At 39.4% G+C, this 17,633-nt stretch overlaps 1 protein-coding gene across 2 annotated transcripts in view; it reads right to left on the bottom strand.

Moving 5' to 3' along the window:
• Window positions 1-2,210: 2,210 nt before the first annotated feature.
• The window catches only part of ARHGAP18 (Rho GTPase activating protein 18), a 163,711-nt gene continuing 148,288 nt past the window's right edge, over window positions 2,211-17,633 (bottom strand). For both annotated transcript variants that reach the window (XM_010965535.3, XM_010965533.3), the window contains exons 13-15: window positions 8,949-9,073; window positions 5,191-5,252; window positions 2,211-4,028 (exon numbers count right to left, since the gene is read on the bottom strand). In XM_010965535.3, the coding sequence (XP_010963837.2) occupies window positions 3,937-4,028; window positions 5,191-5,252; window positions 8,949-9,073 (279 nt within the window). In that variant the 3' untranslated portion in view covers window positions 2,211-3,936. The remainder of the gene's footprint in view (window positions 4,029-5,190; window positions 5,253-8,948; window positions 9,074-17,633) is intronic.

Below are 17,633 nucleotides of genomic sequence, written 5' to 3'. Positions count from 1 at the left end.
GCATTCTCACTGTACACCAGAAATTGACACAACATTGTAAACTGACTATAACTCAATAAAATTAAAAAAAATGCATTCTCTTTTCTCCTATTAGAACTCTGTAGGTGCTACCTTCAAAAATACACCCAGAATCTGATCACTTCTTACCACTCCACAGCTGCTTCCTCACCAGCAGCCCCATTTCACTCAAGAATGTTCTGATCTGAATAAATTATGGTCATCCTAACGCAAGGCCCTCCATGGCCTCCCCCCATGCCCACCCCAGCGTCACCTCTCTGACTCGCCCACTACTTTCACGGGCTCTTATGACACTCTGGCCATGACGGTCTCCTTGCTGCCCTCTGGGGAGCCAGGCACATGTGTGCCTTTGGCACTTGGTTCTGGCTGTTCCCTGTCTGGAGGGCTCTTCTTCCAGATATCCGTGTGGCAAGTTCCCAGCTTTCTTCAAGTCCTTGCTTGGCTCTTAGATGTTCAGTGAGACCCCCCATTTACTAATGGAATGAGCCTATCTCTCCATTCTTTGTTGCCTTTACCCTGCTCATCATTTTTTTGTCTCCATTGTACTTACATCCTTTCACCACACTGTATACACTCATCCCTCGGCATCGGCTGAGGATTGTTTCCAGGATCCCAGCAGATGCCAAGGTCCATGGGTGCTCGGGTCCCTTCTGTAAAATGGTACAATATTTGCATGCAGCCTATGCACAGTCCTCCAGCATACCTGAAACCGGCTCTGGATGACTTATAAGACCTACGATACTGTAAGTGCTATGTAAGCACAGTAAATACAGTGTAAATGCGATGTAAATAGTAGCTAGGGTATAGCAAATTCAAGTTTTGCTTTTTGGAACTTTCTGGATTCTTTTTTTCCAAATATCTTTGATCCACGGAACCTCTGGATGTGGAGGGCTGACTGCACTTTTCTTGTTTTGTTTATTTGTCTCTCCTCGCTGGAAAGTGAGCTCTGTGAGAACTCCAGGGTCTCCAGGACAGACCATGCCCGGTGTACGCACGTAGGTCCCCAGTAAGTATCTGTGGGAGGAAGAAGCAAACACGTCCACAGTAAAGACAGAGGTCATTATGAACTCTCACACATCCTTCGTTTTAATTTTCCACTTCACTGTCTTCCTCTCACTGTGTTCCTTCTGCTTGAAACAGACATTGTCAAAGCACTTAATTTGGGCTCGGAAAAACCTCCTCGCCTCCTGCCCTCTCCACTCAACAAGTTAAGGATAAAAGCAGACTAACAGATTGAACATAGAAACTCTGAAATTAATTATTTACAATTCTCAGAATCAGTGACCCAAGTGAGAGCTCCAGGCTGGCTTACCTGTCTTGCGGATACCTGGCACTGAGTCTCAGCCACACGCCACCAACGCAGGTTCACTTTCAAAACTTCGCCTCGCTTAGCTGCAAAGGAATTCCTGACCAATAGTGCCACCTACTGACCAGTCTTTGAGAAATCAGGACGATGAAGTAGAAAGTACAGTCCAGTCTAACCTGAAAAGTAGGAAATGAAACATCCCAGAAAGTCAGGAAAATAAACCACTTTTCCTAAAGAGTGCTAGCAAGGAGTTACACTGAATTCTACAGCAGCAGTCAGCAAGTATTGTGCAATTGTAAAGAATCACAATGACTCCATTTACAAAACAGGAAGCATCTCCAAAATATTAGCAGGGCAACCAATCACTAGCTGTCTACTTTTCACCAGCAACTTAAGAATTAGGATGTTTGAGACTCAAAGCAAATATATTTGTTGTTTTTATTTTCCCTCACATACAAACAAATCAAAACTAATCTACCCTGAGACTTAAAATTCACTAGAAAAAAAAAATTACAAAAAAAGCATTTTGGTAAATGCCAAGGCATTCACATTTGAGGCTGTACAATATAAAGTTTCTCCTCTTTAGAAGTACACAGAGACATTTTTCTTAGTTAATTAAATGCAATATTGTTCAATATCAATGAATATGGATCACGTGCTCTAAGGATGACTCAAAATAAAATGGCATTTTCATATTTTTTCACCAAGATCTAGTACTTCTTCATTATTAAAAGCTTCTTGTATCCCCCCTTCCCGCCATGAGTCCACGAGTAGTAAACGGTGACAACGAGTTGACACGGGCTTTAGGAAGCCATTTATCTAAGTCATTGTACTCACTCCTGCCTTTTTTAAGTTGTGTGCTCCTAAATGTTTTAAGCACTTGATATTGGTTTTATATTTTTAATTGTTTTTCATTACATTAAACCATTACTAAAACATTTTGCTAACTGGGGAATGAATGTACATTGTTGGAATCAGAAACAGAATACAGTGTGCTTTGAAAAATTCTAAACAATAGAAATCTGCATAAAGAAAAAAGCTAAGAAAGGAAACAAGTTTCTATCTCCCACACGTCTTCCCACTTTAAAAAACTACACAGGAGCAACAGGAGCAGGAAAACTCAAAATAGGCCATTATTACACTTGTGAATGGATAGGATTAAAAGCAATAATTCCAAGAGAAGATCATTTAGAAAAATGCATTTAATTATAAAAAATTTTTAAATAAAAAAGCAATGGCACAAATCACCAGTTACTTAAGTGATCATATCCACAGGCTGCTCTTGTAATTATATGCCCAAAATTTGCAACCGTTCTCATTAGCAGCATTTCCCTCCTCATTAGAGTGACTGCAAGAGCTTCTGAAAGTGTGCAATTTTTCCTAAAGTCCTACTAAAAGTATCATAAACACAGTTTGTGCAACATTCATTTACATCACCTTTTATTTACTACACTCTAAACTCATAAAATATTGAACAGACTCTCCCTCACTTCATCCCTCTTATTTACAGTACAGAGGCTCATCGCTTGTCACAATATGGTGTGTGCATTAAAATCCCTGAAAATGGGAACTTCCACAGCATTTTAATGAATTTGCTCTGATTATTATAAGTACACAAACAAAAGCTTGTTCATATGACTCTGTCATACCCAGAAGAATAACTCTTCCTGCTGACATATTTATGAGTAGAAAAAAACCCTCTTTCAGTAGAATGCATTCTCGACAATTACTGGATCATACTTTCACGCATATTTATGCTAATACGACGGTAGGTAAAGCCAGCTGTGACTCTGTATTTCATTTAGAAGGGTGCAGAACACGTGACGTGATCTGGCTTTCACTCTCTTGTTATCCATAATCCAGTTATGCCACACGGATACATTTTATTTATTCTGACTATGTAAGTCTTAAGTGGTGGATTAATAATTGGCAGTTTCTGACAGTTCTGTTTTCTTGGTAGTGGATACAGTTCCGTGCACCTAGGTCAGAAGAACTGAAAAAAGAAATGCAAATCACTTCACGTGACACGGCAGGGAGAAGCGGGAAGCCATTGTCTGAACCAGTGATTCAAAGAGATGAATATTAACATTCAAGAGTGCCAGGAATACTGCTGAATTCAGTCTGTTTTAAGCTGTACTGTCTTCACAACTTGCCATACCTGGTGTTTGCTACCTTTTTGGTTGAAAAGCAAATCTAAATGGGGGAAGGCAGATGTCAGGAGGAGAGAAAGGTGAAAAAGCACCTACTACTGGATGTATCATTTTAGGAGAAAAAAAGTAAGAGGGAAGAGAGTATTATTTTCATATTAAAGAAAAATGGTATCACAGCTGGACATATTTCACAGGGTACATAAAATTAGCCTACAAGCTAGGTAAGCTCCTTTCTTCTCACTCCAGAGATATTTGCTTTCCAATAATAATATTAACAATAATAATTGACATAATCTGGCAGCAGCACAAATCTATAACATTTTAAGGCTTGAGAGTGTCACTATTCAATAGCTGGGTGTGTCAGAATAACACACAAGAGTCCTGCCTGTCTCTTTTATCTACACCCTTGACCCAGCAAGCATTACTAAGGAAGTCCTTGTGGTCACTGGTGGCTCAAGTCTTCTACGATGGCTTTGACTTTATAACCCACTCAGCATTTGGGTTGAGCTGATACAAGTCCTTCATGTAAGTGTCCTCATCGAGGCAGCGTTCCCCTATTAAAGAGATGTTGAGTCAGTTTAATACAGTGAGGAGGTAGGGATGCGGTTTTAAACTGAAGCCTAATGGTTTAACTCTGAAGCCTTACACTTTGAAATAGTTCTCATTCTTTCTTGTCTCCTATACTATTATAAGACTTGGCCAAATATTGGATAAGTCAATTAGACAGTTCTTTGCTAAATGCACAGGTTTCAAATTAACTGTTTTGTTAAATGGTTCCTTAAATGCTTATTCACCTTTATTAAGAGTGGCAACAGTTTTGAATGGACCTAAGTAAGAAATCAGGCTTAATTCCCAATATCTAATAGCAAAATGCAAAATCAAATGTATTAATACTTCATCCTTATTAGTAGAGTTAACAACCCAGATTTCGAATGGAGTTGTGGTTTATTTAAAATTTTAGAAGGAAACTTTACATGCCTGTCTTCAACTTTCAATATTTACTAAAATTCTTCAGTCCTAGAAAAAAAACTCTACAAAACTTGTCTTAAAATATTTTAAATTACTATTTTGAAAAAAACACCATTTAATTTATTTGTTGACAGTTTCACTCACCGTTTTAAGGGTCAAAAAAAGAGAAAAAACTTATTTTAAATTTTAACAAGGAGATGGGTATGATGCATTGATAATTACAGATGGGCAAATAAAACATGAGACATGGTCAAAACTAAGTCAATTTTCCGACTTCTATTTTGTAAGTTACCAGTATGTCTATGTATGTGTGCAGGCAGTCAACAATGGCAAAAACGACTTGTGCTGTCACTAAAAATATCTAGTTCTGTACCATAATACAAGCGTCATCTGGGTCTTAAATAAACTCAATTACTTTCTTTATTAAGATATGACATCAGCGTAAAGAAACAGCTTTGAAAAACTTCATTAACCATTTTAGAAGTTATTCCAATTTTAGGGAACTTGCCTCTACTCAGGTTCCAAATAGACAGGCATTTGTACAGAAAAAGCCCTACAAGAGCCTACACAGACGGGTCAGACCACTAAGCAAATCCACAACATTTATCAGCTATCTACAACATGCTGCATTTTTATTCTGATTTTCTTTTCTCTCCCGAAGATGTAAATAATAACCATTGGCAATGTCAAATCAGCATATGGAATACAAAGATTGAAAAAAGATTGAAAAAATGTATGGGTGCTTACCAATATTTCCTCCAATTTCATACAAAAAAACTTCCCCGTTCTTGAGAGTCTGGGCAACCCCACTAACAGGGACAAAACAGACTGATTAGTTGTATCATCAGACAGCTTGCAAGTAAATCACTTTAATGTGCTTGGGGAATTCTAGCTTGTATGGAGAATTCATGACTTAGACATACTGTAATTATCTACACGTTTGTATTTTCCCATCTGTTAAATGTGCTGAATAGGTAATAAAAATGTCACACCTGTAAGTTAAAATAAACAAATGGAATCATACATCTGAAGGTGAAATAAAAAAATCATTATCTAAATTTGTGAAGTTAAAAAAAAAAGTGACAACATTTTAGCTGCCAATACAATTATTAATATGGTCATCTATTTTGCATAGGGGCCAAAAGTCCTCATAAAACTACAAGAAAGGTTTTCCCCTTAGTTGTCACAGTGCATTTATTCCATAGGTATTTGTCACAGGTTTACTGTGCTGACAACTCTAATAGTATGATGAATTGAATCGAATCGAATAGGTGAATACAAAGAGGAGGACATGGTTCATAACCCTCCCTGTGCTGACCATCCAGATGCAGGAGGCACATACACTCAAAATAGAAGCAGATACTCAGTATGAAGACTTTACAAGTAGGATGCATTGTACAGGTTTACAGTCTTCAAAGAATAAACTCTTTAGAACATTAAGTTTAAACAATAAAAATTGGTAACATTCAGTGGTTTACAAAGATCTCTGTATACAAACTACCTGGGAAGCCTGCTAAAAATCAGATCCAGTGCTCTAGAAACTCTGGCTTAATATGTCTAGATTAAGCCCCCAAATCTGCCTTTTAAGTGCTCTCTTGTGGACTCCAATGCATGGAAAGGTGGGGGAACCACGGACAGAAGACTATGAAGACACACTCCCTGGAACTGAGAAGAGCAAACCAGGTCTGACTTTTGTCCAAACCGTTAGAGAAATGTGGTACAGCAGAAGCTTTCCGAACCAAACTATTTCATGGCTCACTGGTTATCCAACTCCGTCTACTCTGCCGTCCGTGGCACACTGAACACTCAGGGCTATGGGTGCCCTTACGCTTAAGATGTGCCCTGCTGAGCTGCATCCTAACCCAGAGGACAACTCACTTGGTTTCCAAACTGGTGTGTTTATTTTTGAAATTAAAGAACTTAATAATTATACTTTTACTTTTAACATAGTGCATAACCCAATGAACTATGAGTATAAAGAGGGTCATTATTTCTAGGAAATATATGAGAACCAAACAGAATGTTTTGGGGAGACTAGAAAAAAATCTAATCAGATGCTGTTCTCAGATTGCTTCTCCAGTATCTATGTCCTTTTCCACTTTAAAGAAATCTAGACTGGATCTCCTGATATATACAAGCTTTCACATAATGCTAGCTTAAAGAAAAGGCAACAGCCTTTATCAAAGACTGGTGAATGAATGTAATTTATTGCACATTTGTTTTATATCATTCATGTGTCCTTGGCTTCAGTAGAGAAAACAGGGGAGAATAAAGGTGGGGGGATGTAGGGTTTCCCACTGTCCCTACGCAGGTGGAGTGCAAATGGGAGAAAGAGGGGAAAGTCGTGGAAGAAAAGACTCACACAAACATTTGTTTAGAATTTCACTTACTAGATGCCCAGACAGATAGTGCTATGTGCTTCATGGTCATGTTCCCAGTTAATTATCATGAGGCTGTAACGTAGGTCCATCCTAATGTGGTCCACTTTTACAAATGAGGAACTTGAGATTTATAGAGATTATAAAAACTTGCCTAAGATGAAACATGAAAAGCTGGTAGTTGGATCCAGATCATCTGCTTCCAGCATCCCCAAGCATGAGGGGAAGGGCTGGGGTTTGGAGCAGGGCAAAAAGGCAAATGGACAGAGAAGTTTACCAGACTCCCCTCTGGGTAGAGCAGGATGGGGAGAAGGGAGGAAGGAGATGGAGGGGATACTTTAGGGGACAGCAAATGCTGAATAAAAGCTTCACAAGCAGAAGATCCAAACATGCAAAGGGCACTTTTCACAAATCTGGTGCTTTCTATCATAATATGCCTACTATGGTCCTACTCTAACCTAAATATTAAAGTCACGATTGAATGTATCATTCAACTCCATGGCCACATCTTGTACTGTCTGCAAGTAGAGGACCAAAAGTACAGGCTAAATTGAGCACTTGAGTCCTGCAAGTAAACACTGTGTAAATTCAAGCCAGGCCTAGCCAGGAAAAGCTGTTTCTATCTGAAGTCTGGACAGATCATCAGGTACACACTCTTGGAGAGGATGGGAAGTCACCCTGGGTGGGAAGAATGGCAAGCGATGGTATCTACTCAGTTAGGGCAGGGAGTAGAGAGGACGTGGACTGACTTTGTTGAAGAGGACAGACCTTTTAGGGAGCAAAGACTCTAAGAAATTCCAGTCGCCCCAGGACTTAATCCCCCACATTCCATCTACTCCCAGACTCTGCACCAATGGCCCCCACATCCGTGATGGCCTCTAGCCAGTATGAAGATAGGTTAAGGGACTTCCTCTGAAGACAGAAACCACAGATTTAGAATTCAGCTCTACGACGTATGAAACATGACTCTGCAAAGTCTTGATTTTTCTTATCATTAAAACAGAAGTAATAGTATTATTTCGTTCAGAGCGTGGTTGAGAGGGAAGTTCATGCTGGCTCACTGAAAGCCCAGAATTACCAACAAGCCTCTTTTATTTCATCACCATCTGTTAACTGCATGGGCTCATCTCTTCACCCAGTTTACAAACCCTGAGGGAAGACACTTTAAAATATTTTTATACCCCTTCCAACATCTAGCAGAGGGCCTGAAACAGAGCAGAGACATATTAAATACATGTGTTTCTGTATTAAAACGGGAGAAGTTTTGGCAGAAAATGTGAACGTTAGAATGAGGAGATTAAATTCTATGGGAGACAAAAACAGAGTATTCAGAAACTGGGATGCCAAAGTGCCTGATGTCCCTGTCTTAAAAAAAAATTAGATTCATTTATTTCAATGAGTGGAAATGAGGGGGGAAAGCATTAAGATACAGTTTTAGCTAAAAACGAGAATTCGAACACTGAAATACCCTTACCCTGTTGGAACCTCTAAAATCCAAGAAAAGATACTGCAAAATGTCTCAGAACATGTACATCGGAGGGAGGAATGCCAACAGCCTTCAAAGAACTCCCGCCCTATCAGCCCACGACCGAGGGGAAGGCTCAGTCACCCCTACTGAGGATGGTGTGCTTTGCTCTGGTGACTTCCGAGCTCTGGGGACTGGCTGTCCTCTCTCAGTTCTTTATACCTTCTGTTTTAAAATTTAAGCATTTCCTTTTATTCATTTCATTTCACAGAAAAAGTTGTATCTTTTGTTTGTTTTAATCCCACTGTATCCTAATTAGTGATTTTCCTAACAGCCTACACCCAGTAATTAACCTCCAATCAACAGATTCTGGAACGAACATTGAACGGTCTCCTGTGCCAAGCCCATTGCCGGCGCCGTGGAGCAGTGCTCAGACATCCTGCTTGAAATCAGCTCAACGTGAACACAAACTCCATCAAATGAACTCAACTCATTCCAACAGTCTAATTGTTAAGTCTGCTTTTCTTTCTGCTGGGCAGATGAAATTTTTACTCCCTTCATACCATCCATAGTTTAAAAAAAAAAAAAGGTAGGGGGTGGGGGGAGAGAGAGAAAGCAAGTGAGTTATAGCATGGAATAATTAAAACAAAACAGGCTTCTACCTTTCTTGGCTGAGAAACCTGGCAAGTACATCACTGGCTTTGAGTTCTTCAGTTAGCTGTATTGCCATGGAAACTTTCGAAAGATGGGGAGCTTGCACTCGAATCACTCCCTGAGGAACGTCAGCCTGCAAAGCAATAATGACACTGGAACAAAGCTGGCAGCAGCTGGAACATGTAACTCTGTACCATGCATTATATGGTAAGTGTGCTTAACTACTAGGCATTTTACTTCACTACATAAAAACCTTAACTACTGTATAATGTAATTTGCTAAATTACATCAAACCTCAAATATCCTCTTAATGGTGATAGGGGAACTTTATAATGCCTGTGCAGTAATGCTTAATTATTTTTAAAGATGTAAAGAATGACAGCAATAACCATTACTGCCAGATTAAGTGCTGATTTCTGAGGATTATCTACTAGAGGGTGCTTCCTCATGTAGCAATTTATGAAATTGAATCAGAAAGAAGTTACTTTGTGTGCTGTTGCAACCTGTGCATTTTAAACATCTTGCACATTCACAAAATTTCGCAAAAATTTTTGTCCCTGAGAATATTTAAAAAAAAAATGAGACGTACTTTCCTAATACACGTGCACTGTCTGCCCCTCACCTGGCTGACGAGCTTATCCTCTGACAACACACTTTGAACCTGAAATGACACTTTCGAAACCCTTTGCCCACAGATGTTAAGAACATTTTACGTACTGAGAGGCTATCAAAGAAAGATTTTGAGAACTGTAGTATCACAATGTCAGCTATGACATTTGAAATATTAGGTCTAATTAAATCCTAATGGTTCTGCTAAAATAAGTACTAATTTATTATTTATAACCATATGTCTTGAACAGACCGTAGAACAAACAACATGCACAAATTATGTTTAAATTTAATGCTTTAAACACTACAAACACCCTGTTTAATTCAACCAAGATTTACTGAGCATCTAGTGAGTCCCAAGCATTGTGCTAAATCTGCTTACCTGGTAGATGAATAAGACATAAGTCCTCTGCTGCACAGTATTATTTTGTGCTCACAGTGTCATTTTTAATGTACATGGTCTTGAGTTTTTGGTTTGTTTTTTTTTTAACATAAAGTAGGACTACACCACAGATGGAATTAATGCAACTCTTCAGAGTTTAACAAAAATAACATGGTTTGAGATCAGGCTGCACCAAAACGTACATGCCTTCAAAAGACATGACTGCTTCTCGGTAACATCTGAGAGGTAGTGTGGGAGCAACAAAGAAAAGGAGCGACACTGCACAGGACTGTCAAGGGAGCCCAGGGTTGTGTAAGACAACGGCTTCGTTCCCTGAGGGCTGCAAACACCTGTTCCACGGGGAGAGACAGACCACGCCCTGACCTGACCACTCGGGGAAGCCCAAGGGGTGCACTCCCTCCACCCTAGACAGAGACAAAGCACGTGGGTTGCTGCCCGCTGTCCTGCTGGGCGTGGAACCGCATTCCTAGCATCCCTGTCCTCGTGGGACCTCTCTTCCTGGGGATCCCGTGCTCAACCTGATCCCTAAAGGACACCCCGATCCCAGCCTGTGCACAGGCCTGTCAACTTCTGCTCCACCTCTCCCATCCAGCCTGGACCCTTGGCTGGAGCTGCTGACTTCCAGTTTCTGGGGCCTACGGTTTGGCCGGATACCTTATCTAGTCTCTGAGCTCCACCTCGCCTCCAGGTTATGGGTCTAATTTGCCTTTTTCCTTGATGCTAAGTCAGATTTTACTTTCATCTTTAACATTTTGGAAAATAAGTTGCTTCTCCCAATGGATGGGGCATTTCACGTGGGAGAGTTGCTACCTTTTTTCCTTTCAAAGCAGTTATTAAATCACTGGTGTATCTTATAAATTGGGGATTATGCTACAAGCACCTCTCCCTTGGGGTTCATCTCTGGCTTATGTCCTGCTGGGCCATGCTGCCTGCTGGCCTGGCCTCCACTGTGTCCTCACAGGGGTGAGAAGCAATAAGCTGGGCCTGACAACTTGATCACTGGGATGAAAACTGTAATAACAACAGTTGAAGCACTGAGTCTGTGTTCACAAAATCCAATCCCCTCTGTCCACTCAGTTAGGGAAACAAATATCGGTGTTTTAGATTCTGTTAGTCTGTTACTATTATTCTCTTATGGAGGGTCCTGAACAGCAGATTAGGGTCTGCAGACTGGTATCTACTATATGCTGATTTAGAAGTCAGGAAATTCTGCTCAAGTCACAGCACTAAATACTCTCACCCAGAGGTTTCTTTGGTGAAAGTAATGGTGGCAATACTTGTTCCCGTAATTACATCTGATCCAAGCCTAGAATATCAAAAAGGCAGGCAAATCTATGCTGACATTTGAAGTGAAGATGATATGATTGAGTTTTCATATATAGTTATAAAAGCAAAATGATCCAGAAAAATAATAAACTGCTACAGAGAGTTCGGGGATACAGCAACCATACTTTGCTCCTTGCTTCCTCCCCACCCCTCGCTTTTCTTGTGGGACATTCCATCCTTTGGATAAAAAAGGTCAGTCAAAATTTGCTACAAACACCCACGCTTTCCTATCTTTACATAAGTTCTACTCCCCTTCTGAAATATCTCCTGCTAGCTATCCATTTTTCAAGGTTCAGCTCAAATACTTCATGAAACATTCCAAGATCCAGAGTCAAAAGGAGTTTCCTCTTTCCACTGAAACTCTTTATGACAGGGATCCTAATAAGTGTCGCCTGTATTCTAGTTACAAGCCACTTATCTGAGTCACATCTGTAGCCATCCATCATTGTTTACTGATTAGATAAGGAACTCAAGAATATTTCTCATGAAAAATGCTATGCCAATAATAATAAAAATTTCTCTAGAATAAAATAAACTATACCAAGGAATATTTTCCTCAATAGCAAAAAAAATAGTCTCAGGAATATGGTCTAAAAGAAACAAGTTAAGTTGCCTCTACCTACCACATGGTACCACTACTCTCCTTGCTACTGAGAAAAGACAGGAAGGGAACGAGAATGGAAGAAAGGAATTGAAGGTGCTACAAGGGATAATAATTTAGTCCTGCAGAGAGTAACCAACGTTAGCGTGCACCTGCTTGGGGATGAAGCCGCTTTCCCCCCACAGCATCTCATGCACAGCTGAAGACCTCTAATAATATAATCATGGCCTCTACTTTCTAAATGAGTTCAGGGATCACCCTTTGGAGAGTATGGCCTTGCTTTCTCGTAAATCACAGCACTGAGATCAGGGTGGTGTCAGGAGTTGTACCCGACAGCCCCCCATCTGACACAGGAGTCCAGAGTCTCTCTGATAGTTTGGAAGGGAAAGGCCCAGGTACCAGCTTCTGAGGGCACTTGAGAGTTCTCACATGTACGGGAAACGTCAGGTAACTGCCGTACTTTGGCTTTTGTCAGCATATGGGGAGTGGCACGTATACAGGTTCCTTATGGCTGTGAAATCAAACATTTCCTACACCCCTCCCCTCAGTGTGTATGTGTGTGTTTGTGTGTGTGATGGGAGCAGTTCTGAGTGTTGATTTCAGTGGTAAGACATCCCCTCCCAATTCTCACAACAATACAAAGATGGACAGTTGGATTCATTTTGAACCTCCCTTCCCTTTACTGTTGGAGTTTAACTGGTAAACGTAATGGTTAAAGATGAAGAGTTTAAAAGTTGTTTTTGGAAAGTTTTCCCCGGATAGCTCGACAAGGGTGGCCAAATAATACTTACTAAAGACGATAAACAATAAATGGTATCAAAGCTCTCATTTAAATGGCGTATGACAACTATGATTAAGCTCCAGAATCATGCTGCATCAAATACTAAAGCTATTAGTATACTAATTACACTGAGCTGCCAAGCTTTGAAGAGACACAACATGCCTGATTGTTAAGCCAAACCGTCTGTTCTTAACTTGAGCCACTGTAATAACTAAATCTGTGAGTAGCACCATCTTTATAACCTTTCTACTTCATATTTTTTTTTGTCTTAACAGCTGTGACTCTGTCCCTTACTTTTAATTTTCCTAGTGTGCTTGTGAGCTGAAGTTTTATGATGTACAGCAAGACAGGAGAAGAGTCGTTATTTGACTACCATGCCATTAAAAATTAGTCACAAAGGATTTTACAATTTATAAAATGTTAGTTTCTTACTCATGCAAAGGCTGTTAAAGCAAGAATGATCTCTCTCATATGGTGCTCACATGTTTTACGCATCGAACTAAAGTATTTTTTTTAAAGTATGATTTTATTTCTTACTATTTGGTAAAAATTAACAATGATTTTTAGTATTTTTTTCAAAAAGTATAGATAAACATGGCATTGCTATTTTTGTACCCTAGAGATTAGAAATTTGATGTCAGACCTTGAGAAGAGACATTAATTTCCTTTTTTTACTGAAAGCTAATTTAAATGTGAGGATGACATTTTTAATACTACAGAAAACCCTTTTTTATCTTCAAAAGGGCAAATTGGAAATACAGCTTTCTCAAATAAAGGCCAGATATAATACATACTTTAGAAAATTAAACAAGGCCATTTTAGCAGGGTATCTTAAACTAAAATGGCATATTCATCACTTCAGTCTGATTGGAGGTGGAGATACAGAAGTCATTCTATGCTATCTTGAACTGTCTGCGTTCTGATTATAATTGGGCCTTTGTAATCCAAATACTTAAACTTTTATCCAACTCACAGATTCAGAGAATTTTTAAAGAAGGGCCTGAGATAACTTCTGTACTTAATATGCATTTAATTTACAATGAAATAAAGTTCTGATAATTTTCTCTTTTAATAGGGTATTTTTTATGCACTATAAAAAAATTAAGAGAATGTCTGAAAAAGAAACAAGATTTTGTGCTTGATATTATAATTTGATTTTCCACATGGGTCCCCAAGTAGATCCAGACACTGTTTCCAGACCTAAAGCAGATGCTGGAAACAATACCTGGGACAATGCTCTGAGTCAGAGCTGTTAAGTGAAACCAGAGATGGAATTCTAAACAGTTGTGACTAAAGACATACAACCCTCGCCACAAACCACCCAGAGTCTGCACCGCACTGCTGCCAACTCCAGGATTCTTCTGGAGAATGACAGAAGATGAAAGTAAAAGATCTCTTTTCCATGTCCAAAACCCGGAACCTTAAAATGTTACAAGATCATTTTGGAACTCGTAGCAAGTCATGTAAACTCTCTCAAGTCCAAGCCCCTCAACTGTTAATTAAGGGCATGGCCAACAGATCATCCTGAGTTAACACCCATTCGCGTTAGGAGCGAGAACTTTTGCTTCCTTTACAAGGGCAGAAGTGGTGAGTAGCTTGGCTTATGCCAGATAATCTCCCAGAGCTTCACTTTGCCCACCCTCTCTCCTAAATGGACAGCTTCCCTTTCTTCTCAGAGGTAAGCTTGAACGGCAGGAGAAAAATCATACAGCTCTAAGTCCACAATGGACTTGAAACATGCATGATTCAGCAACTCATAATCAGAAGTTCATCAAAGCTGCCCTAGATCGTTGTTAGGCAGAGATGCAATCTGAGGTCATTAGGGACAACATGATGAAAGGTCTGTGACTTCCTTAAAAATACTAAAAGGAAAAAAGGTGTGGGAGGTAAGATAGAACAAGATCAAAAAAATGTGTTTGATTGTTGGTTGATGGCTTTATGGGGGTTCATATACTCTTCTATCTTTGTGGATGTTAGAAAAATTCCGTAATAAAATTAAATATATGTGCACACAAATACATGTACACTAAATGGGGGAAAATTTACCCTTACAATTTTTACACAATATACAAAACCAGGTCCTGTTCTTGGAGATTCTGACTCAGTGGGTCCAAAAAGTGACCCAGTTGTGATTTTTTGTTTTTAAATAAATAAATTAATAATAATAATAATAATAATAATAATAATAATAATAATAATAATACAGATGTTCCTATTGTATTACTTCTGGCTAAACACCATTCATCTGGTCTTATTCTCATTTTATAGAAGAAACTGAGGCCCAGAGAGAGGAAATTATCTGCCATTAATGCCTCAATATGGCAAAGCTAGGGCTATTATCAAGCCACATGACTCCTGCCGTTTGATGTGGCATGTATAAGTGTGTATGTGGGTATGATATCAATCCCAAATACAAGTTGAAAACTATCTGAAAACAGTTATTTTTACATGGTCTACAATTATGTGATTTTTTCACCAAGTGTTTCTTCCTGCTGTAATTAATAGATAAGTCTCATTAGTACTTAAGAAAGTCACAAATTTGTACCAAATAATGAATACACTGTAGTCATTATAAACATTGGTCTTATTAAGTAGATTGAGTGTGCTCCTCACAACATGGTTCAAACTATTCATTTACCTAGTCAAGTATGTCTTAAAACATGAGTGCCTGATTATATATAGTTAGCATTAATAGCATACAGAGGGCTTTAAAAAATACTACCTTGATGAATTTTCATGATCTATAATCTCTTGTCTTTCACTTTTCAATCCCTGGCAATCATGGCTTCTTCCATTAACAGTCACTGACAGTGCTTTGGAGAAAGTCACAACTAATCTTTCAAATGCAAAATCCAGTGGCCCTTGTATCCAAGGCTAACCTGACTCCACCTCTCTGGAGTATCTGGTACCACTGACCAAGCTCTATGACTTCACTCTTTCTCCCTGGGGGGGCGAAGACACTACAGCCTTCAACCTTCTCTTACTTCCTATTATTTCTTGGCCTCTTTTACCAGTGCCTCTTCCATGGCCCACTGATTAAATATTGGTGTTTCTGCCTTTTTGTTTTCTTACCCTATATATCCACGTTGTGTAATAGAAACCACTCTGTGGCTTTAGCCTCAATCTCTATGCTGATCCCAAATGCACTCTTCCAGCCCCGGTCACCCCCTGAGCTTCATGCCTGTGTAGCCAACTTTCACAAAGGCACGTCAACCCCAAATGTCAAAACTACCTCATCAAAATCTGTTCCTTTTATTGGATGTTTTGAGATAAAATCACCCAAGATAAAATCAGTGAGACATTCTAGATTCCTTCTTCCACACTCCTCACATCTAAACAGTTTCCCCATCTCACGGATGTGGGTCTTACTGGCTCACAGTCAAAGCTTCTTTCCCTTCCCATTGCTGGGCCTTAGCTCAGCCCAGGACTGTTTTAAAAGCTATATATTAAACATATCTTAAATGGCAGTAATACATGTTTATTGTATTACTACACATAAGCTCAGGATTTGTGAATATATATATATATATACACACACACACACACACATATATATATCTATATCTCCTTCTCAGAGGTTTGCTGTGCTCTTTGGGGAAAGAGACTAACCGTAAAGACACCTGGATTTAAAATCATGTAGATCTGGTTTCAAATTTCAGCTCCACCACTTCCTTTCTAGATAACCTTAAGTTATTTAAGATTGCTGATCCTCACTTTCCTAATCTGTTAAAAAAAAAAAAAAGACAATAATATACTCCAACTAAACTTCTATGAATATTAAATAAGATGTTGGTAAAATATTTAGCATGATATCTGACCTCTGGTAAGCATTTAAAATGCTGACAATGATTATCCCTTCCCAATGTAGCAATATAATAGTATTCACTGATTTGTAACTTCTTTCTTCAACATATTACAAATATCTTCCAATGACACACACTTGTCCATTTTCATGGTATTTCATTACACAGATGTGCCACAACATATTTAACTGATCATCTCCATCCTTTTGAATCCTTCCTTCCTTCCTTCTTTCCTTCCTTTTTTATTTGGGTGGGGAGGGCGGCTTAGGTTTATTTATTTGTAATGGAGGTACTAGGGATTGAACCCAGGACATTGTGCACGCTAAGCAGCATGCGCTCTACCACTGAGCTATACCGTCCCCCCTTGAATTACTTCTAATTTGGGTCAGTATAAAGAAAGTGGCAACAAACTTCTGTATAACTATTTGCATGCTTATCTTATTATTCCCTCTGAAGGAATTTCTAAGCCAATGAGGGGTATGGTTTTCAGGACTTTGCTGTATGCCAACTGCTCTCCAGAGGGATTCTGCCAATTTCGTATACTCCCATCAACAATGAAATTAGCCGGCATCTCCTACCTAACCTCCTCTCTCACACTCATCCAGTGTGTCCTTCACCTGTCCTCATAACAACGATTCTAAAGTGCAAATATAATCATGTAACTCCTGGAGTCATGACCTTCAGCAGTTCCCTGCCATTTACAGAAGAGAAGCCTGGCTCCCTCTTAGCCCCATTCCTGCCTTCCTTCTGCCCCTGCCCCTCCACACACCTTACCGGCCAGTATGACCTCATTCTCCCTCCAAACACCCTCAGTCATGCCCACTTAGATATCCAATTCACATTTCACACTCAGCAGGTCCCAGGTTGAAACTGTGATCTTCCCTAAGTGTCAATTTCACCCTTCCAGTATCTCAAGCCAAAAACCTTTGAGTCATTCTTGACTTCTTTCTTGCTCTTATAACTCATACCATTTCAACAGCAAGAAATCCCAATGGCTCGATCTTCCAAAAAAAAGAAATCTAAAACCCAACTTTTCTACCTCCAGTGCTAATGCCCTGATCTGTTACTTGGATTATGACATGACCCCCTTAAATGGTCCCCCTATTCTATCCTTGCTCTCCAGAGTCTGTTTTCAACACAATAGTCCAAGGGATCATTTTAAAACATAGA

The sequence above is a fragment of the Camelus bactrianus genome, chromosome 8 (assembly GCF_048773025.1).
Source record: "Camelus bactrianus isolate YW-2024 breed Bactrian camel chromosome 8, ASM4877302v1, whole genome shotgun sequence".
Lineage (NCBI taxonomy): Eukaryota > Metazoa > Chordata > Mammalia > Artiodactyla > Camelidae > Camelus > Camelus bactrianus.
The sequence above is the reverse complement of the archived record's forward strand: the minus strand, read 5'-3'. Positions and strand labels throughout refer to the sequence as shown.